This window comes from Pelophylax lessonae (genome assembly GCF_965119305.1).
Source record: "Pelophylax lessonae genome assembly, chromosome: 1".
NCBI classification, from domain to species: domain Eukaryota; kingdom Metazoa; phylum Chordata; class Amphibia; order Anura; family Ranidae; genus Pelophylax; species Pelophylax lessonae.
This window is the reverse complement of record NC_138768.1, coordinates 574,133,225-574,156,149: the sequence shown is the minus strand read 5'-3', so window position 1 is coordinate 574,156,149 and position 22,925 is coordinate 574,133,225. Positions and strand designations below refer to the sequence as shown.

Here is a 22,925-nt window from a genome sequence, read left to right as displayed (position 1 = left end):
GAACTGACCCGAACCGATCCGCTCAGTGGAAACGAGGCATTATACTCCCCAAACATTATATATATATATATATATATATATATTTTTTTTTTAGAGGATAAAATGGCGATCGTTCCAATGTTTTATGTCACACGATATTTGCAGCGGTCTTTTAACCCCTTCCGGACCGCCTGCCGCAGTTTTATTGCGGCAGGGCGGCCCTTCTGCGCGAACCGACGTAGCTCTACATCGGTCGCGCGCCTGCAGCTAGGGGGCAACCGTGCGCCGCCGACGGCACTCTCCCGCCCCCACTCGGGCAGCGGGGACTCCGATGCACGGGGCAGGCGGCTCCTATAGGAGCCGCCTGACACCCGTGATCGATCCCCGCTGAGACAGCAGAACGGTCAGCTGTTGTAAACACAGCTGACCGTTCTTCTCTCTGCAATGATCACAGAGCTCATGTGATCCTTCTATATAGGAACACAGGTCTCTGTGATCATTTCACAAACCCTGCCCCCCCCAGTTAGAAACATGCCACTAGGTACACATCTAACCCTTTGATCACCCACAGTGTTAACGCCCTATCTTCCAGTGTGATTAGTACAGTAACAGTGCATATTTTTAGCACTGATTACTGTAGTAATGTCACCGGTCCCCCCAAAAGTGTCAAAAATGTCAGTTAGGGGTCCGATCTGTCCGCCGCAATGTCGCAGTCCCTATTAAAAATTGCAGATCGCCGCCATTACTAGTAAAAATAAAAAAAATAAAAAAACAATAAAAATGACATAAATCTTTCCTGTAGTTTGTAGACGAGATAGCTTTTGCGCAAACCAATCAAAATACGCTTATTGGGATTATTTTTTTTTACCAAAAATATGTAGCAGAATACAAATTGGCCTAAAATGTTAAATAATTTAGATTTTTTAATTTTCTTTGGGAATGTTATATAGCATAATGTGAAAAATATTTTTTTTTTTCAGAATTGTCGCACTTTTTTGTTTATAGCACAAAAAAATCAAAACCGCACAGGTGATCAAATACCACCAAAAGAAAGCTCTATTTGTGGGGAAAAAAGGACATTTTATTTCAGTATAGCGTCGCACGACCGCGCAATTTTTTATTAAAATAACGCAGTACCGAATCGCAAAAATTGGCCTGGTCATTAAGAGGGGTAAATCCTTCTGGTCCAGAACTGGTTGAATGATGTAAAAGGATAGCTGCACTTATGTTTGAAAACATACTGACGATTAAAGGAAATGTCAAAGGCGAACGTAGAAAATTGGTGCATGTAAAAGGTAAAGCAGTGTCTCTGTGCTGTTGCAGTTGTAGTGTGTAAATAAAGTTATTGAGAAAAAAAGGCAGTCTGCAGCGTGTGGTTCACACCCCCATCTCCCTGGCAGAAGGATCTCATCTGCTGTGTGGAGTGGACTGTCACCTCCTGCTCCTGGCTGCTGTCCCTGCTGCTGCTGTCAGCTCAGCGAGGAGATGAGCTTCTTGTTGTGAGTGTCACTGGGGCTGTCATTGCCTTTATTATCCCTTTAATCCTCACCTAGTTTAGTTGTAGTCTTCTCTATACACTGCCTTCCTTCCTCCTACAATCTATCATTTTCTCTATTGTCGCAGGGTGATCTGTCCCCTGTCACCCCAGACTTTAGTCAGTTACCAGCGTTTACGTCCTTTGTGTGCCTGGACATAAAGCCCCCCTGTCACCGCAGCCTCCGTACACTGATCCATGCATGATCCTTGCTGGGCACCGCAATCCTCAGTGGTTTTGTTTCCCTGGCTGCAGCTGTCTATGTAGAAGGATCAAAGAGGTGTCCCTGGTAAACTTTTCATGGCACACAGGCCTACCTTGACAACCATTCCCACTCCTAAAATATTCTAGGATTGGCCACTTCATGCAAATTCTTCATAGATGCAGCAACATTGAGCATTCAGGAGAGATAGAAGAAGAAGAAAAAAAAAAAACAGTTGTCAAGAAAGTCAAGTGACGTCACAGACTGGTGCTTGTCAATGTATAGGGACCTGTCAAGTCCCGCAGACTTCATCAGATTAGACCAGTGGTTCCTCCAGAGGTTGCTAGGAGTTCCTTGAGCAATGAGCAATTGCTACCTCTCAGATAAGTTCCCACTGACACCATTTATCTTTTTAGCTATCTGGAAGAAGGTCATTCTTTCCAATGTCCACAAGTGTAAGGAGCATTCATCTCACTGACCATCACACGAATGCAGGGTTTCTCAACCAGGGTTCTGTGGAATCCTAGGGTTCCCCCTGAGGTTGCTAGGGGTTCCTTGAGCAATTGCTACCTCTCAGGTCCCCCTGACACCATTTATCTTTTTAGCTATCTGGAAGAAGGTAATTCTTTCCAATGCCCAAAGTGTAAGGAACATTCATCCCACTGGCCATCACACTAATGCAGGGTTTCTCAACCAGGGTTCCTCATGAGGTTGCTAGGGGTTCCATGAGCAATGGGCAGTTTCTGCCTCTCGGATAAGTTCCCACTGACACCATTCATCTTTTTAGCTATCTGGAAGAAGGTAATTCTTCCCAGTGTCCACAAGTGTAAGGAGCATTCATCCCACTGACCATCACACTAATGCAGGGTTTCTCAACCAGGGTTTTGTTGAACCCTAGGGTTCCTCATGAGGTTGCTAGGGGTTCCTTGAACAATGGACAATTTCTGCCTCTCGGATAAGTTCCCCTGACACCATCCATCTTTTTAGCTATCTGGAAGAAGGTAATTCTTCCCAGTGTCCACTAGTGTAAGGAGCATTCATCCCACTGACCATCACACTAATGCAGGGTTTCTCAACCAGGGTTTTGTTGAACCCTAGGGTTCCTCATGAGGTTGCTAGGAGTTCCTTGAGCAATGAGCAATTGCTACCTCTCAGATAAGTTCCCAATGACACCATTTATCTTTTTAGCTATCTGAAAGAAGGTAATTCTTTCCAGTGTCCACTAGTGTAAGGGCTCTTTCACACGGTCTGCCTCCGTAGGCGGATCCATGTTGCTCAGCGGGAATTGATCCACGATCCCCGCTGAGCCGGCGGATTACAGCTCCGTCTCCGCTTGCAGAGCGGAGAGGGAGGTGTCTCAGCACCCGCTGCCCTCTATGGGGGATCGGATGAGAGCGGACCGCTTGTCCGCTCTCATCAGATCCGATCCGATCCGATTACTAAACGGATGGAAAAATAGGGTTTCCATCCATCCAGATTTCACGCACAGGATCGGATGCGGATGGCAGCGGGTGTCAGCGGAGGTGTCTCCGCTGACATCCGCTGCCCCATAGAGCTGCATGGAGGATCCGATCAGATCCGCCTAAAAAACTGACAGGCGGATCTGATCGGATCGCCCGTGTGAAAGAGCCCTAAGGAGCATTCATCCCACTGACCATCACACTAATGCAGGGTTTCTCAACCAGGGTTCTGTGGAACCCTAGGGTTCCTCATGAGGTTGTTAGGGGTTCCTTGAACAGTGGGCCATTTCTGCCTCTCAGATAAGTTCCCAATGACACCATTGTTCCTTTTTCCTCTGTAAGGGGGTAATTCTTCCCAATGATGACGAGTAAGGAGCATTCTTCCCACTGACTGTCACACTAATGTGTCATGAGTTGTAGATTTGTCATTTTTAGCAGACCAGAAATTCATTTCAAGGGTTCCTCTGTATTGAAAAGGTTGACAAAGGCTGCACTAATGTATCATGAGTTGTAAATATAGTCATTTATAGCAGGGGTTCCCTGAGAACCTGAAAATGATTTCAAGTGTTCCTCTCTGTTGAAAAGGTTGAGAAAGGCTGGATTAGACATTCTATAGCGAAACTGGGTTATTTGCTAAATATGTTTTTTTTTTAAATTCTAATAATCCAATGTAAACAGTGAAATATGTTGATTTTTTATCAATACAATATAAACAGCTAAATATTAGGGCTGCACCGATACCGTTTTTGTTATCGACCAGTACGAGTACCGATACTTGTGCTCAAGTACTCGCTGATACCGAGCACGGATACCTTTGCGGTGCGATTTGAGCCCAAACAAAATGAATGTGCTCAAAACTCATTGCAAAGGATCGCATGCTATTGGAACAAGAATGAGGTGCGATTCCTGTCTGAATTGTATGCAGTTTTCTGCATGGCTGAAGTCGCTATGACAAGCTTGGGTTCACACAGGAGCGATTGGGGAAATCAAATGTGATTCGGACAGGAATCGCACCTCATTCATGTTTAAATAGCATGCAATTCTTTGCAGTGAGATTTGAGCCCATTCATTTTTTATCAGTTTAGGTATCGGAGCACTTCCACGAGTACAAGTACCGGTATCCGTGCAATCTTACTAAGTACCCGTTCACACATATGCGATGTCAGACATCGCATGCAATTCGCACTGCACTGCTGTGCAAATAACATTTGATAAAGGGCTCTAAGGAAGAGGCTAGGCCTCGAAACGCGTCAGCCTTCCTTTTCATCGGTAATGGACGATTACATGGACTAACCCGGACATTTGAGCAATCTAGCTCGATATGATACATTTTCATCTATGTCTGTGAGTAGCCATTTTTAAATGTTACACGAATAAAGCCTGTTATTGAGGATAATGCGCTAGGTCGGTGCGCCCTTTCTTTGCCTTAAATAACATGCGATGTCTATGCGATGCAAATTCCGCCATGCAGATTGTATGGCTAAATTTGCATCGCATTTGGACCAAAGTCGCACAGGACCCTTTTTTGGTCTGCACCAGAATTGGATCACATGGGTGTTCACACCTATACGATCTGATTCCTCTCCGAACTCACAGTTGGCTCTGTGATATACAAACTAATCTGTGGGTGTCCTTAACTTTGTATTGACACCCCCAGCAGTTCACATATAGCAGTGTGAACTGCCTGTGAGTTAGGTGCGATGCGGGAACCTGCAGTGGATTCGCAGGGTTCCCGCATCGCACCAGGGTGAACCAGCACTAAATATGATGTTTTTATTCTAACAATGTAAACAGCTAAATATGTTGTTTATTCTATCAATGTAATGTAAACGGCTAAAAATGTTGTTTATTTATTTTATCAATGTAATGTAAACAGCTAAATATGTTGTTTATTTATTTTATCAATGTAATGTAAACAGCTAAATATGTTGTTTATTTATTTTGTCAATGTAATGTAAACAGCTAAATATGTTTTTTATTTATTATATCGATGCAATGAGGGAGATTTAACTAAAACTGGTGCACACAGAATCTGGTCCAGCTGTGCATAGTAACCAATCAGCTTCTAGGTTTGGTTGGCAAAGCTTACAGTAATCCTAAACCCAGGACCCTGCATTCACCATATCTGGTCTCCCACAGTACACAGAACATGGAAATTTAATTAATTTAGTAAATATAAACTGCTAAATACCTTTTCTCATCAGCAGTATATAGCAGTCTTGTGACTTCTATCAGTGTCTGGTTAAAGCTTGTAGGAGGAGTTTTCATTCTACTCTGACTGTCCTATGAGGCTGCATGGCCCCTGACCCTCTATCTGGACAGTGCTGATTGGTCCTGTGCTGATCACATGCATCCTCCCAAGATAAAAAAAAAAAACTCTCTAGCAGTACACACCAAACTGAGCATGTGCAGCCTGTCCCCTGGCTCTGTATTATCAGGAAATCTATTGACACAGTGGAAGAAGGGGAGGATCAGAAGAGACAGGATCTTCCAGCCTTTTTACTCTATGCAGAAGATTAACCCCTTAGGTTCCACAGTGAGTATAACAAGCATGCATATATACTGCATATACAGACTGATTTTACTGCTAGGGGTATAGTAACACTTTAACTGAACAAGCTGAAGTTAGAAGCGGATTGGTTACTAAGCACTGCTGCACCAGATTCTGTGTGCTCCAGTTGGTACACACGATGAGATTATGAGACGATTGATCATCCATTTTTTTTTTTATGCATGCTAATCTCAGATGGAAAATGAAGAGTTTACTAAAGTGATGAAAATTCTCGTACGGCAGAATACAAATTCAGAAGTGATGTCATGTGTTGTAGTGTATTTGTATTGTATTTTCCAACGCCAACTGTACTGATTCAAGGAAAATCGTACGATCAGGTATTGTACGAGAAAATATTTTATGTTTGTCCTATCAAATAATATCGGATAAACTTTTGTGAACGGCTCTCGAAAGCTCTGTACTAGCGATCCGATTATTGTATTTTTGCAGTATTTTTCGTAGGATTTTCTGATCGTGTGTACGGGCCAAAAAACCTGGGTCCACACTTGTGCATTGTGGGACACCGCATGTAATTCGCACAGGAAATTAATCGTACATTAATTTTGTATGGCTGAAATTGCATCGCATCCACCTGAATCGTATTACATACATGTTTACACCCATGCAGTGCGATTCTGGCAATCTCACTGCGTTTTTCAATCTGTTTTGGGGTGTCGTTAACCTAACATTGGCACCTGCAACAGATCGCATGGAGGCCGTGCGATTGCAATGCAGTGTGGGAAACGTACAGGATTCACTGCTTTCCCCCATCGCATCAGTGAGAACCTAGGCTAAGGGCTTTGAAAAAAGGTGGCTGGGTCGCATTTTTAACGCTTTCCAAATGCCTATCAATGCCACTCAGAATTATTAAAATGGGAAGCGGATGGAGGTGTGGGTCGTATTTTTAATGCATCTCGAATGCCTATCAATGCCACTCAGAATGATTAAAATGGGAAGCGGATGGAGGTGTTGGTTAACATTTTTAACGCTTCCTGAATGCCTATCAATGCCACTCAAAATTTTTAAAATCGGAAGCGGATGGAGATGTGGGTCACAATTTTAATGCCTCCCGAATGCCTATCAATGCCACTCAGAATTATTAAAATAGGAAGCAGGTGGAGGTGTGGGTCACATTTTTAACGCTTCCCGAATGCCTATCAATGCCACTCAAAATTATTAAAATGGGAAGCGGATGGAGGTGTGGGTCACATTTTTAACGCTTCCTGAATGCCTATCAATGCCACTCAAAATTTTTAAAATCGGAAGCGGATGGAGATGTGGGTCACATTTTTAATGCCTCCCGAATGCCTATCAATGCCACTCAGAATGATTGAAATGGGAAGCAGATGGAGGTGTGGGTCGCATTTTTAACGCCTCCTGAACGCCTATCAATGCCACTCAGAATTATTAAAATAGGAAGCGGATGGAGGTGTTCACACGGTAGCATTAGCGTTACCTCGCATTGCGATGAGGCAAAAATGACACTGCAGAGTTTGGCAGGAGCTGACGCTCTGCAAGTGCCTCCATTCTCTTCTACTGAAACGTGTCGTAAACGCACTATAAGTGCGCCTATGGCGTTTACCGTGTGTTTAAGGTGCGGTTGCAAAGTGTCAAAACTGATCATTTCCCATTTTAGCCTTGTACAAAAAAAAAAAACATATCTCACAGGGTGTTTGAGGAGTGTTACCTGACACAACATGAATGTTTGTACAACACATCCAAAACACTCATTAACGCTATAGGTGTGTTAGTACGCTTTCAGGCTGCTTTAGAATTCCTGTCCGAAAGAGTAAATCTCTCCCAATGTAAACACCTAAATGTGTGTATATACATGTACTATAATATATTTTCATTAGGAAAGGAAAATAAAAGTATGTATGTATGTATGAAGCAAGTACATGTCTATATATATATATATATATATATATATAGACATGTATTTTGTACATTTCAGATATACACTCAGCACCCACTTTATTTGGTACACCTGTTCAATTGCTTGGTAACACAAATTGCTAATCAGCCAATCCCATGGCAGCAACTCAATGCATTTAGGCATCTAGACATGGTGAAGACGACTTGTTGAAGTTAAAACCGACCATCAGAATGAGGAAGACAGTAGATTTATGTGACTTTGAACGTGACATGGTTGTTGGTGCCAGACGGGCTGGTCTGAGTATTTAAAAAAAACTGCTGATCTACTGGGATTTTCACACACAACCTTCTCTAGGGTTTACAGAGAACGGTCCGAAAAAGAGAAAATATCCAGTGAGCAGCAGTTGTGTGGAGGGAAATGCCTTGTTGATGTCAGAGGAGAATGGTTTGAGATGATAGAAAGGCAACACTAACTCAAATAACCACTTGTTACAACCAAGCTATGCAGAATACCATCTATGAAGGCACAACACATAGAACCTTGAAGCAGATGGACTACAGCAGCAGAAGACCATACCAGGTGCCACTCCTGTCAGCTAAGAACAGGAAACTGAGGCTACAATTCACGCAGGCTCACCAAAATTGGACAATAGAAGATTGGAAAAACGTTGCCTGGTCTGATGAGTCACGATTTCAGCTGGTAGGGTCAGAATTTGGCATAAACAACATGATCCATCCTGCCTTGTATCAATTATTCTGGCTGGTGGTGGTGGTGTAATGATGTGGGGGATATTTTCTTGGCACACTTTGGGCCCCTTAGTACTAATTGAACATTGTTTAAACGCCACATCCTACCTGAGTATTTCTGCTGACCATGTCCATCCCTTTATGACTACAGTGTACCCATCCTCTGATGGCTCCTTCCAGCAGGATAATGCTCCATGTTACAAAGCTCAAATCATCTCACCACTGGTTTCTTAAACATGACAATGAGGTCACTGCACTCCAATGGCTTCCGCAGTCACCAGATCTCAATCCAACAGAGCACCTTTGGGATGTGGTGGGATGGGAGATTCACATCATGGATGTGCAGCCGACAGATCTGCAGCAACTGTGAGATGCTATCATGTCAAAATGGACCAAAATCTCTGAGGAAAGTTATCAACACCTTGTTGAATCCATGCCATTGAAAATTTAAGGCAGTTCTTAAGGCAAAAGGGGGTCCAACCCGGTACTAGCAGGGTGTACCTAATAAAGTGGCGGGCGAGTGTATATACAGACATATATATTAGGGATGCACCAATAATGTTTTTTTTACCGGCGGGTATAAGTACCGATACTTGTACACAAGTAATTGCTAATACTAAGTACTGATACCTTTGCGGTGCAGTTTGACAAGCCTGGGTTCACACAGGAGCTGTGGGGGAAACAGTATGCGATTCGGACCGGAATTGCACCGCATTCCTGTTCAAATCGCATGTAATTCTTTGCAGTGCGATTTGAGACCATTCATTTTGAATGGGCTCAAACTGCAGCGCAAAGATATCAGTTTTAGGTATCAGAACATTTGGGGGTACTTTGCGAGTGCAGTTGCTTAGTATCGGCACCAATACTGATACCGGTATTGATATTGGTGTAACCCTAATATATACACACTGCTAAAAGAAATTAAAGAAACACTTTTTAATCAGAGTATAGCATCAAGTCAATTAAACTCCTGGGATATTGATCTGGTCAGTTAAGTAGCAGAGGGGGTTTTTAATCAGTTTCAGCTGCTTTGTTAACAGGGGCACTAGATGGGCAACAATGAGACGACCTCCAAAAAAGGAATGGTTTTACAGGTGGAGGCCACGGACATTTTTTCCCCTGCTCATCTTTTCTGATTGTTTTTCACCAGTTTTGCATTTGGCTAGGGTCAGTGTTGTCATGAGGCCATACCTGGACTTTAAAGAGGTTGCAGAGGCAGTCCAACCCCCTCCAGGATGGCACATCATTACGTGCCATTGTCAGAAGGTTTGCTGTGTCTCCCAGCACAGTCTCAAGAGCATGGAGGGGATTCCAGGAGACAGGCAGTTACTCTAGGAGAGCTGGACGGGGCCATAGAAGGTCATTAACCACTTAAGCCCCGGAAGATTTTACCCCCTTCCTGACCAGGGCCTATTTTGCGATTTGGCACTGCGTGACTTTAACGGACAATTGCGCGGTCGTGCGACGCTGTACCTAAACGAAATTGACGTCCTTTTTTTCCCACAAACAGAGCTTTCTTTTGGTGGTATTTGATCACCTGTGCGACTTTTTTGATCATGCGCTATAAACAAAAAATGAGCGTCAATTTTGCAAAAATAACAATATTTTTAAAATTATTTTATTTGAAATTCCCCCCCAAAAAAATGTAAAAATCAAAATTTTTTTGCATTTTAGGCCAATTTATTTTCTGCTACCTATGTTTGGTAAAAAAAAATCACAAAAAGCGTATTTTGATTGGTTTGCGCAAAAGTTATTGCGTTTACTAACTAAGGGAAAGATTTTTGTCATTTTTGTTGTTTTTTTTTTTAATGAGTAATGGCGGCGATTTGCAATTTTTTTTTGCGGGACTGCGACATTGCGGCGGACAGATCGGACCCTTGACTCACATTTTTGACACTTTTGGGGTTACCAGTGACATTACTACAGTAATCAGTGGTAACATATGCACTGTTACTGTAAAATGACTATGGCAGGTAAGGAGTTAACTTTATTGGAGAGGGAGGGGTTAAGTGTGTCCCTAGGGGCGTGTTTCTAACTGTGATTGGCTGTGGCTACTAGTGTAAGAACAGAGATCAACGGTCCTACATAGCAGAACCGTGTGATCTCCATTCTTACACAGGGGAGAATGACAAGCGGCTGTGTTTACATTAGCCGCCTGCCTTTCTCCCGCTCTAACGGACGATCGTGAGTGCCCGGCGGACATCGGGTCCGCCGGGCACACGCGTGGGGTGGTCCGTGAGCGAGCGGGAGCGCGCCTCCAGCGGCGCGCGCTCACTCCCTAGAGCCTCACAGGCTAGCGACGTAGACCTGTGAGGGGCTGACTGCCGACGTAAATCGCCGTTAGGCTGTCGGCAAGTGGTTAACTCATTAACAGGACTGGTATCTGCTCCTTTGTGCAAAGAGGAACTGGTGTGAATGACTCTGACCAAACAATCAGAAATAGACTTTATGAGGGTGGCCTGAGGGCCTGACGTCTTCTAGTGGGCCCTGTGTTTACTGCCTGGCACCGTGGCGCTCGATTGGCATTTGCCATTGAACACCAGAATTGGCAGGTCCGCCACTGGCGCCATGTGCTTTTCGCAGATCAGAGCAGGTTCACCCTGAGCACATGTGACAGATATGAAAAGGTCTGGAGAAGCCATGGAGAACGTTATGCTGCCTGTAACATCATTTAACATGACCGGTTTGGTGATGGGTCAGTGATGGTCTGGGGAGGCATATCCATGGAGGGACCACAGAGATCTCTACAGGCTAGACAATGGCACCCTGACTGCCATTAGGAATTGGGATGAAATCCTTGGACCCATTGTCAGACCCTACGCTGGTGCAGTAGATCCTGGGTTCATCCTGGTGCACGTCAATGCCTGGTCTCATGTTGCGAGAGTATGCAGCCAGTTCCTGGAGGATGAAGGATTTAAAACCATTTAATGGGCCCCATGCTCGCCTGACCTAAATCCAATAGAACACCTCTGGGACTTCATGTTTCGGCCCATCCAACACCACCAGGTTGCACCTCAGTCTGTTCAGAAGCTCAGTGATGCCCTGGTCCAGATCTGGGAGGAAATACCCCAGGACTCCATCCGTCCTCTCATTAGGAGCATGCCCCGACGTTTTTAGGCATGAATACAAGCACGTGGGGGCCATACAAACTACTGAGTACCATTTTGAGTTGCTGCAGTGAAATTTAGTCAAAATGGACTAGCCTGCTGCATCATTTTTTTACTTTGATTTTCGGGGTGTCTTTGAATTCAGCCCTCTGTAGGTTGATTCTTTTCATTTCCATAAAACAACGTGGCATCCTTTCGTTCCTAACACATTACCCAGTCCATATCAATATAGATATCCAGCATGATATTTTTCCCCATTGAGATCTAATTTGTTTTCAAAGTGTCCCTTTCATTTTTTTGAGCAGTGTATATACAGTATCTCACAAAAGTGAGTACACCCCTCACATTTTTGTAAATATTTTATCATATTTATTACATCTTTTCATGTGACAACACTGAAGAAATGACACTTTGATACAATGTAAAGTAGTAAGGGTACAGCTTGTATAACAGTGTAAATTTGCTGTCCCCTCAAAATAACAACACACAGCCATTAATGTCTAAACCGCTGGCAATAAAAGTGAGTACACCTCTAAGTGAAAATGTCCAAATTGGGCCCAAAGTGTCAATATTTGGTGTGGTCACCATTATTTTCCAGCACTGCCTTAACCCTCTTGGGCATGGAGTTCACCAGAGCTTCACAGGTTGCCACTGGAGTCCTCTTCCACTCCTCCATGACTACATCATGGATCTGGTGGATGTTAGGGACCTTGAGCGCCTCCGCCTTCCATTTAAGGATGCCCCACAGATGCTCAATAGGGTTTAGGTCTGGAGACATGCTTGGCCAGTCTATCACCTTTACCCTCAGCTTTTTTAGCAAGGCAGTGCAGTGGTCATCTTGGAGGCGTGTTTGGGGTCGCTATCATGTTGGAATACTGCGTTGCGGCCCAGTCTCCAAAGGGAGGGCATCATGCTCTGCTTCAGTATGTCACAGTACATGTTGGCATTCATGGTTCCCTCAATGAACTGTAGCTCCCTAGTGCTGGCAGCACTCTTGCCGCCCCAGACCATGACACTCCCACCACCATGCTTGACTGTAGGCAAGACACACTTGTCTTTGTACTCCTCACCAGGTTGCCGCCACACACGCTTGACAGCATGTGGACCGAATAAGTTTATTTTGGTCTCATCAGACCACAGAACATGGTTCCAGTAATCCATGTCCTTAGTCTGCTTGTCTTCAGCAAACTATTTGCGTGCTTTCTTGTGCATTATCTTTAGTAGAGGCTTTCTTCTGGGGTGACAGTCATGCAGACCAATTTGATGCAGTGTGCGGCGTATGGTTTGAGCACTGACAGGCTGACCCCCCGCCACTTCAACCTCTGCACCAATGCTGACAGCACTCATACGTCTATTTCCCAAAGACAACCTCTGGATATGACGCTGAGCACGTGCACTCAACCTCTTTAGTCAACCATGACGAGGCCTGTTCTGAGTGGAACCTGTCCTGGTAAGCCGCTGTATGATCTTGGCCACCGTGCTGCAGCTCAGTTTCAGGGTATTGGTAATCTTCTTATAGCTTAGGCCATCTTTATGTAGAGCAACAATTCTTTTTTTCAGATCCTCAGAGAGTTCTTTGCCATAAGGTGCCATGTTGAACTTCCAGTGATAAGTATAAGGCCCCTTTCACACACTGTTCAGATCCGCCTGTCAGTTTTTCAGGAAGATCTGAACGGATGCCCCATGCATCTCTATGGGGCATCGGATGTCAGCGGAGACATGTCCGCTGACATCCGGTCCGTCAAATCTGGACGGATGGAAACCCTATTTTCTATCCGTGCAGCGGATCGGATCGGATTGGATCGGATGAGAATGGACAGGCGGTCCATTCTTATCATATTCCCTCATAGACAACAGCGGGGACTTGACAGCTCTGTCTCTGCACATAGCGCGGAGACAGAGCTGCCATCCGCCTGCTCAGCAGGGGATCGGCAGATCGATCCCCCGCTGAGAAAAACGGAGTCCGCTAAAGGACTCCCATGTGTGAAAGGGGCCCAAGAGAGTAAGAGCTATAACACCAAATTTACCACACCTGCTTCCCATTCACACCTGATGTACTGTTTCCTTTCATTTAATGCAAACTATACAAAAAATAATTCACAAAGTGACATTTCATTAAGTTCTCTTGACCACAGTGTGGTGCAAAGTGGTGGATTGCACTGGAGTGTGAATGACTCTAAGGCCCCGTTCACATCTATACATTGCCTTTTTTCCGTGTTGCATGGTAATGCACATTTTACACATGTTTTTAGGTACACTGCCATTAATCTCTAGTAGAACACACAATTTCATGAAAGCGCATTAAAGTCCTGCATGATGCATCTTTGATGCGCTTTCATAAAACACGCATTTCAATAGAGTTTATTAGCAGCGTACTTAAAACCAAGTGTAAAACGCGCATAAAAACTTGGTGCAGAGAAAACGCACAGATGTAAACTTGGCCTAAAAGTTTAGAAAGGGAAAAGGAAGGAGGATGAAAGAGAATAAAAAATATCTATTCAAAGTATATAATAGACAAAATTGTGTAGGATGGGATATGTTATTTTGCTACTTTGCTCTGATTTACAATGTAGTTGTGATTTGAGTGCATTTTGAGGGATTGTTGTATGTGTGTGTCCATTTTGACCAAATATGAGGATGTTTTTGTTTTTTGTTTTTCATTTTGCCAGTAGAAATAAATTCACATTTGGAAATAGATGTAACCCAACTCACATGGCAACATTGTGATTGCACAGCTGGATCTTTCTCAAGTATAGAGCTTCTGCTGAAATAATAGAATGAACTTGGGTCAGCCCACATGACATGAGCGTGTGCTATATTTTCTAGTCAGTCTGTTGCCTAACAATTTTCTTGTACAATTTTCCTTTAGAATTACCAAAACCATATAATATGAGGTCAAACCTAAACATTTTCATTTGTATGCAATCAGGCACTACACAATTTAAGGTAAATCTAAAGGAAATTGAACAAGAAATATGTATAATGTATGGCTAGCTTAAGTTAGCAGTACAAGATGCATCTGAGTGAATGTTACATTACAGACAAGGTTTTAATCCATCTGATATACTGATTATTGATAATTTAGGAGAAATTGAATCTTAAAGTGGAGTTCCACCCTAAAATTATACTTACCTCCATCTTCTCGCTCCGGGTCGCCTGAAAAACAAATGGATAATCGCAATTTTTTTTTTTTTTTACTTACCTCGTATAGAAGAAAATATACTCACCTTACTTCCTTCTTCCTCTCCTCGGCGGCCACGGCGATTCGTCACTTCCTGGCTTTTGCAATGATTCCTGGGAGCTGAACGTCATCGCTCCCAGGAATCAATGCGCCTGCACGGGCCCCGCCGTCACTTCCGGTGCGCGCGCATCATTCCCTTCTAAACAGCTTCTGGGCATGCCCAGAAGCTGTGGAGGGATGACGCGCGCACACCGGAAGTGACGGCGGGGCCGGTGCAGTGCATCGTGGGACCGAAGAAGACGGAAGAGGACGCAGAAGAGGATCGCGCTGGCTTCAAGCTGCCCACACCTGAGATGGCAGCGCTGGACATTACTTTTTCAAGGTAAGTATTTCTCCTAAAAGGTAAGTGCAACCCGGGACAGATCAGAGGCTAGCCATTGTGGAATGTACTAGCCCTGACTGTCCCGGGGGTATTTTTATTAAAAAAAGTATTCCCAGGGTGGAACTCCGCTTTAATGAAAATCAGCAGTAAGGTCCTTTTCACACTTGTGCAACTAGTCATGCAACTTTGGACATCAGAGTTGCACAACATGTCGTTCCACATGTTTTCCAATGATAACCATTCATATATGTGCAACTTAAAGTTGCAGCAACTTCAGAGTAGTTCATGCACTACTTTGATCTGACTTTCATGCAACTTGAGGGCCATAGACGTCAATGTTAACCCTCAGAAGTTGCATGAAAGTCGTACCTGAATCTTATACAATTGTTGTGTGCAACAGTTGTCTAATAAAGCAGCTTGCGCGCATTTTCGCGCTTATGAGCTTGCGCAAATGTGCGTAAATGTGCGTAATTGCGCGTAAATTTATTCTAGCGTTCTTGATATTCAATTAGCATTTTGGGTAATTTGAGCGCATTCGCGCGTATTTGCGTGTATTTACGCGCATCAGGCGTAAATTACTGACCAAAAATGCAGATTTTTCTATTTTCTTCTTACTGAAGAAAACGCGGCGCTCATTTACGCGGCTGTGTGCATAGGCACATTAAGAATGAATGGGCTCTATTTTAGGTCAGAAAAAAAAAAAGCTGTACTGAGCATATTTAAGCTGCAGTGTGCAAGAGGCCTTAAACTGGTCAAAGCCAAAGTCGTATCCAAGTTGCACCCATCCAAAATTGCGTCAAAGTTTCACCAAAGTCACACCAAACGCACCTTTGGAGTGGTACAAGTGTGAAACGGGCGTTAACTTAAAGTGTACCTTATTTTTATAGTTTTGGATAGACTGGTCAGAGGTTAGAACCTCTGTCTGGTTTTATTGCTGTGTGTATCCCCTCTGGAGAGATTCACTCCATCTGTGGGTCCTGGAAAGACTGGCAAGGACAAGGTTGCTTTATTATTTATTTATCCGTGGCATTTTAGCAGGACTGAAACAGGAACACTAAAAGTTTTGAGTTCTTATTAGAACAAGAATTGAGAGGAAAACAAAGAAAAAAGTTTTGACTTTAAACATCAGAATCCATCTGTATGTTATGGACACAAAGCAGAATGGGTGCACAATGCAATAAAAATAACTGCGAACACGCACATGCTGTGGCTGCAAACATGGGTTAAATCCCATCAGGCAAATAGTGAGGTTAAGTACCACACACTATCCATACACAAAACAATCTGACTCTAGCTTCTTCTTAAAGAGGAAGTAAACCCTCCTCTGTAACTTGTACCTATAGGTAAGGCTATGATAAGGCTTACCTATAGGTTCTGTAAATATCTCCTAAACATGCACCGTTTAGGAGATATGTACCTTACATGCAGCCAGTGACATCACTGGCGCATGCGCTCTGAAGAAACGGCTGCTGGTGCTGTTCCTTCAGAGCCCCTTGCCGTGACTGTCGGCTCCCGCGCACATGCGCGGGAGGGATGTCATCGCGGCTCCAGCCAATCAGATGGCCGGATGCCGCAAACCTGGAAGAAGGGCGACACAACATGTCACCCATGAGAGAGGTGAGCGGTCGGCACTTCGGGGCTTCGTTCTAAGGTAAGTATTTCATAATGAGCTAGTATGCGATGCATACTAGCTCATTATGTGTTTGTCTTACAGGTGTTCATTTTAAAAAAAAAAAATTCTGAGGTTTACAACCTCTTTAAAGCGGAACTAAACCCATTGATTTAACATTTTCAAAAAACAGTTACATTCCTGCCACATGTCAGGAATGTATCTGCCACATTGGTTGTGCTCTCAACCAAACTGTCAAACCATTAAATGGCTGTTGTCATAACTGATCATGTGCAGCAAAATGGCAGTTAAAGATCAAAGAGATGGCAGCTTCCTTGGCTGAAAAGGATAGGAGGGTTTAGTTCCCCTTTATGTACGCCCACATGAACGAGCCTTCCCAAAACTTTGTAATAGGGGGACCTACCTTGACTATCTATTATTAAATCTGTATTCACTCAGTTGGGCCCTCATTCTATACAAAGCTGTTGGTAAATCTAATGAAGTACAGTCCCATTATATTATGTATGGTTAGTTTTGGCAGCTGTCACCAGAACAAGTGTCTATTCCTCTCCTGGTAACATCTTAAAACTTTAGCGTGTTCCTTGGTTTCAGTCCTGTTACCCGTGGGTAACATGTGTATATACCTATTAGGTCTCTTGCACACGGCAGCTTAAAAAAGCTCAGTACAGCTTTTTTTTTTTACTGAGCTAAAATACAGCCCATTATTTGTAATGTGCCTATACAAACAGGCACCTAAACAAGCACCATGAATTGTTCAGTACAAAAAAAAAAAAGAAAAATCATTTTTTTTTGTCAGTAAAATGCGCGCAAATGCGTGTAAATACACACGAAGACGAACAAATATGCGCAAATGACCATTTACATATTGTGCAGAACAAAAACGCGAGAATAAGTTGTGCGCATTTGCATGAAAATTCACACACACGCAAAATTCAACGCAAAAATGCGCGTAAATACGCACAAATACATTAAAAAAAAGTCTGAAAAAGTAGATGTATCATGTGGAAGAGGTCTTGAATCAACCTTTCCTGTGCCCTGGGCACTGTAGTATTATGTTAGGTGGGGGGGGGGGGGGTGCCACAAGGAGATTGGAGAAGAAGATTTGTGTTGGGAGGGGGAAGTTGGATGGAAGCAGGAGGTGAGATTGCTATTAGTGGTGATTTTTGTTCGTATGGGGAATTAGGGAAGAGGATTTGTGCTAGGAGTGCAGGGGGGGGGGGGGGGTTTCAGCAAGGGGGCAATATTGCACTGAGAGGAGGGGGGGATTTTTCGAGAGTAAGAATGCAGATTAGTGCTCAATTTTTTGGAGGAGTGGGATTTTTGCTGACACATAATGCTCATACATTTTGGGGGGGGGGGGGGGGAGGTTGGTTGCAGTTTGGTATGTTCACTCTGGGCTGTAAATGACCTTGTCCCAGCACTTTTCAGGTGTAAAGAGGTGCAACAGAAGAACATGGAAATCTAAAGCCCCCCCGTACACAGGATCAGATTATCGAACAATCTTGCGTCCGTTTTTTGTTGCATGCTAGTCTCATATGGAAAGTGAAGAGGTTATTTTCATACGAAAATTCCCTTACGACAGAATTCAACTTCAGAAGTGATATCATGTTTTGGACTGCTTTGTATGTTTTCCTTTATTTCTGAGCATCCCCTTGCTCTTACGATTTTTTTCGGATGAAAACTGTACTAATTAAACGAAAATCGGACGTTGTGTTGACGTACGATAAAAGTTTTATAGCCTGCACATCCAGTTTTTGTCGTCCGATAATTCGTAATCAGCTGTCGAAAGCACTATACTAACAATCCGAAAATCGGCAGATCGTTAGTCAGATAAAATGTTGCTTCCGATTTTCGTATCGTGTGTACGGGTCTTAAGGCTGGCCATACATGTTTAATTTTCTTGTACAAATTTCCTTTAGATTTACCTTAAAGAGGTTGTAAACCAATTCAAATGTTTTTTTTTTCAACCTGTAAGAGAAACACATAATGAGCTAGTATGCATCGCATACTAGCTCATTATGAAATGCTTACCTTAGAACGAGCCCCCGCCGTGCCGCCCGCTTACCTCTATGACGGGCGACATGTTCCGGGATCGCGGCATCCGGCCATCTGATTGGCCGGAGCCGCGGTGACGTCACTCCCGCGCACGCGCGCGGGAGCCGATGGTCACGGCATGGAGCTCTGAAGGAACGGCACGAGCGGCCGTTCCTTCAGAGCGCATGCGCCAGTGACGTCACTGGCTGCATGTAAGGTAAATATCTCCTAAACGGTACATGTTTAGGAGATATTTACAGTACCTATAGGTAAGCCTTATCATAGGCTTACCTATAGGTACAACTTGCAGAGGAGGGTTTACTTCCTCTTTAAACTATGTAGTACAAGGGCCTACCTAATTGGATACAGTTGAAAGTTGTTTAGTTTGTTTGACCTCATATTATGTGGTTTTTGGTAAATCTAAAAGGAAAATTGTGCAAGAAAAGTGAACATGTATGTCCAGCCTAATGCCCAGTACATACGATCCGAAAATCGGACGACGTTCCGTCCGTTTTTTTTTGGTTGCTAGGAACTCTCAATTATATTCGCAAACGGGAGAGGTTACTTACGATAAGAATTTTCTCGGACGATGATTCAAAAGCTTCCGGTATGCGTAACCACGCCGTAGCGTGTGAGGGGAAATGATGTCTACTGCTCATGCGCTGTCTACTGCTCACCATTTTTTTCGGACGAACAACATACTGATGATACGATTATCGTACGATGTGTTATAATACGATCAAAATTTTTATGCTTGCACGACCGGATATTATCGGACGAACTGATCGCCTCTCGTATGCTGTGTACTAACGATCAGATTATCGTCCGATCTTTTCACAAGCGTTATTTTTCGCCCGATTTTCAGATCGTGTGTACGGGCCATAAGCGACGAGTATACAAGCATTTCTGAAAACCACTTTGCATACTTAAATGGGTAACAAAATTCTGCTCTTGTCAGTCCCAGAGACCCAGTTATTCCCCCATTGGGGGTGCCACCATCTTATCTTCTAAACTTCATAGAGAAGTGTAGCTGTGAGTAACAACCTGCATATCAGGCACCCCTGCTATTCTGGTGACAGTGTGTTACCAGGGCCACTGTTAGAAATCATGGGGCCCCATACAGCCTACCTGATGGGTCCCCTTCGACCACACCCCGGCCCCTGCTCTGACCCTGCCTCAAAACAAAATGTCTTCAAGTGGAAGTGATCGGGAGGCTTCAGAGCGCCTGGTATCATTTCCACATGAAACCCGACACACACTCATGGCCACTGACCCTGGCTCAGCTGCTCGCTTTTACTGCCCCCCCAATGGTAAAGTACCATTTCACTGTGCCTTATCATCTTTAGCATTGGGATAATCATTCGCACAGCAGGTGCTCGGCTCTGTATCGCAAAAATGGCCTGGTGATAAAGGAGGGTAAATCTTCCAGGGCTAAAATGGGTATTTATTGGGCTCTGTCGTAGTGTATCACATGGCTGTTGGGTGCTGACTTTGTTATGGCTGAGCTGTGTTACAATCTGTAACACACAGTACAGTACTGCCATAAGTTAAAGTCAGTACCCAACAGCCATGTGATACACTGTGACAGAGCCCAGCACCTGCTGTGCGAATAAATACCCACTTTAGCTCTGGAAGATTTACCCGCCTTCATGACCAGGCCATTTTTTGTGATACAGCACTGTGTTACTTTAACTGATAATTGCGTGCACGTGCCACGCTGTACCCAAATAAAAGTGACATCCTTTTTTTCCCACAAATAGAGCTTGTCTGTGGTGGGTGGCCTGTGGTGGGTGGCTGGCTTGCTGGCACCGTGTGGTGGATGGCTGGCTGGCTGGCACCCTGTGGTGGATGGCTGGCTGGCTGGCACCCTGTGGTGGGTGGCTGGCTGGCTGGCACCCTGTGGTGGGTGGCTGGCTGGCTGGCACCCTTTGATGGGTGGCTGGCTGGCACCCTGTGGAAAGTGGGTGGCTGGCTGGTACAGTGCCTGTGGCTGGCTGGTATAGGGCCTGTGGGTGGCTGGCTGTCTGGCACCCTGTCTGTGGGTGGCTGGTTGTCTGGCACCCTATGGTGGGTGGCTGGCTGTCTGGCACCCTGTGGTGGGTGGGTGGCTGGCTGGCTGGCACCCTGTGGTGGGTGGGTGGGTGGCTGCTACAGGGGCTATGGGTGGCTGGTTGGCTGGTACAGTGCTTGTGGCTGGCAGGTACAGGGACCGTGGGAGTGGCTGACTGGCTTGCTGGTACAGTGCCTGTGGCTGGCTGGCTGGTACAGGGCCTGTGGATGTGGGTGGCTGGCACCGGGCTGCTGTGGGTGGGTGTATGGCTGTGATACACTCCCCCGAGACTAGTCCCGACTCCAGACGAGGCTGTACAAGGTGAGGGAGGCGGCCTAAGAAGGCAGAATGACGTCACAAAAATATTGGCCAGTTCCGGGGTGGATACCGATATATTGGGTAAAGTGCATATCGGCCGCCGATATATCGGCCTTGCTGATAATCGGTCTATACCTACTAGAGAGTTTTTTTTTTCTTGGGAGAGTGCATGTGATCAGCACAGGACCAATCAGCTCTGTCCAGGCAGAGGGTCAAGGGTCTTGCAGTCTCATAGGACAGTCAGAAAACTCCTCCTACAAGCTTTAACCAGTGCTTGGTTAGACACTGATAGAAGTCACAAAACTGCTATATACCGCTAATGAGAAAAGGTATTTAGCAATTTATATTTACTAAAATACTTGCATTTTCATGTTCTGTGTACTGTGGGAGACCAAATATAGTGAATAACACTTCAAGGTTTTTTACTACTGTAATGACACATTGGGGGAGATTTACTAAAACTGGTGAACACATAATCTGGTGCAGCTGTGCATAGCAAATAATCATCTTCTAGGTTTTATTGTCAAAGCTTAATTGTACAAGCTAAAGTTTGAAGCTGATTGGTTACTATGTACAGCTGCACCAGATTCTGTGTGCACCAGTTTTAGTAAATCCCCCCCCTCCCCATTAAGTTCTTTAAACAAGGGGCTTCTTTCAGGGAAGGTAAAAGTGATACAATGCTTCACATCTAAAAAACAGACTAGAGCTCCACCTGCTGGCTGCGACAAATGCTACATAATTTTAACCACTTAAGCCCCGGAAGATTTTACCCCCATTCCGACCAGGGGGTATTTTGCGATTCGGCACTGCGTGAATTTAACGCACAATTGCGCGGTCGTGCGACGCTGTACCTAAACGAATTTGACGTCCTTTTTTTCCCACAAACAGAGCTTTCTTTTGGTGGTATTTGATCACCTGTGCGATTTTTTGATCACGCGCTATAAACAAAAAAAGAGCGTCAATTTTGCAAAAATAGCAATATTTTTCACATTTTTTTATATGAAATTCCCCCAAAAAAAAATGTAAAAATCAAAATTTTTAAAAATTTTCGGCCAATTTGTTTTATGCTACCTATGTTTGGTAAAAAAAATCGCAAAAAGCGTATTTTGATTGGTTTGCGCAAAAGTTATCGCGTTTACTAACAAAGGGAAAGATTTTTGTCATTTTTGTTGTTTTTTTTTTTAACGCGTAATGGCGGCGATCTGCGATTTTTTTTGCGGTACTGCGACATTGCGGCGGACAGATCGGACCCTTGACTGACATTTTTGACACTTTTGGGGTTACCAGTGACATTTCTACAGTAATCAGTGCTATACATATGCACTGTTACTGTAAAAATACACTGGTAGTGAAGGGGTTAACTTTATTTGGAAGGGAGGGGCTGTGTGTGTCCCTAGGGGCGTGGTTTCTACTGTGATTGGCTGTGGCTCTAGCTGTAAGGACACTGATCAACGGATCTACATACCAGATCCGTTTTATCAGTGTCTTTGCAGCGAGGAGAATGACAGGCAGTTTGTTTACACAAGCCGCCTGACATTCTCCCTCTCCCCCGCCGATCGCCGAGTGACCGGCGGACATCGGGTCCGCTGGTCACACGCGCGGGGGGGTCCGTGACCACGCGGGAGCGGGAGCGCGCCCCCGGGGGCGCGCGCTCGCTCCCTAGACCCTCACAAGCAAGCAACGTAGCCCTACGTTAGTTTGCCTGTGAGGGGCTGACCGCCGACGTAGATAGTCGTGCGGCGGTCGGCAAGTGGTTAAAGTGATAATAAACACACACTGTTTAACCACATAACGATCGCCCACCGCAGATATACTGTGGCAGGCAGCCGCTGCTAGGCAAAGTGACGTAGGCGTAAGTCACTCGCTCAGCCGTCT

At 44.5% G+C, this 22,925-nt stretch overlaps 1 protein-coding gene across 1 annotated transcript in view; it reads left to right on the top strand.

Moving 5' to 3' along the window:
• Positions 1-1,355: 1,355 nt before the first annotated feature.
• MOB1B (MOB kinase activator 1B) overlaps positions 1,356-22,925 on the top strand; it is a 108,163-nt gene continuing 86,593 nt past the window's right edge. The window contains exon 1 of the mRNA XM_082243539.1: positions 1,356-1,478. Coding sequence (XP_082099665.1) covers positions 1,465-1,478 — 14 coding nt within the window. The 5' untranslated portion in view covers positions 1,356-1,464. The remainder of the gene's footprint in view (positions 1,479-22,925) is intronic.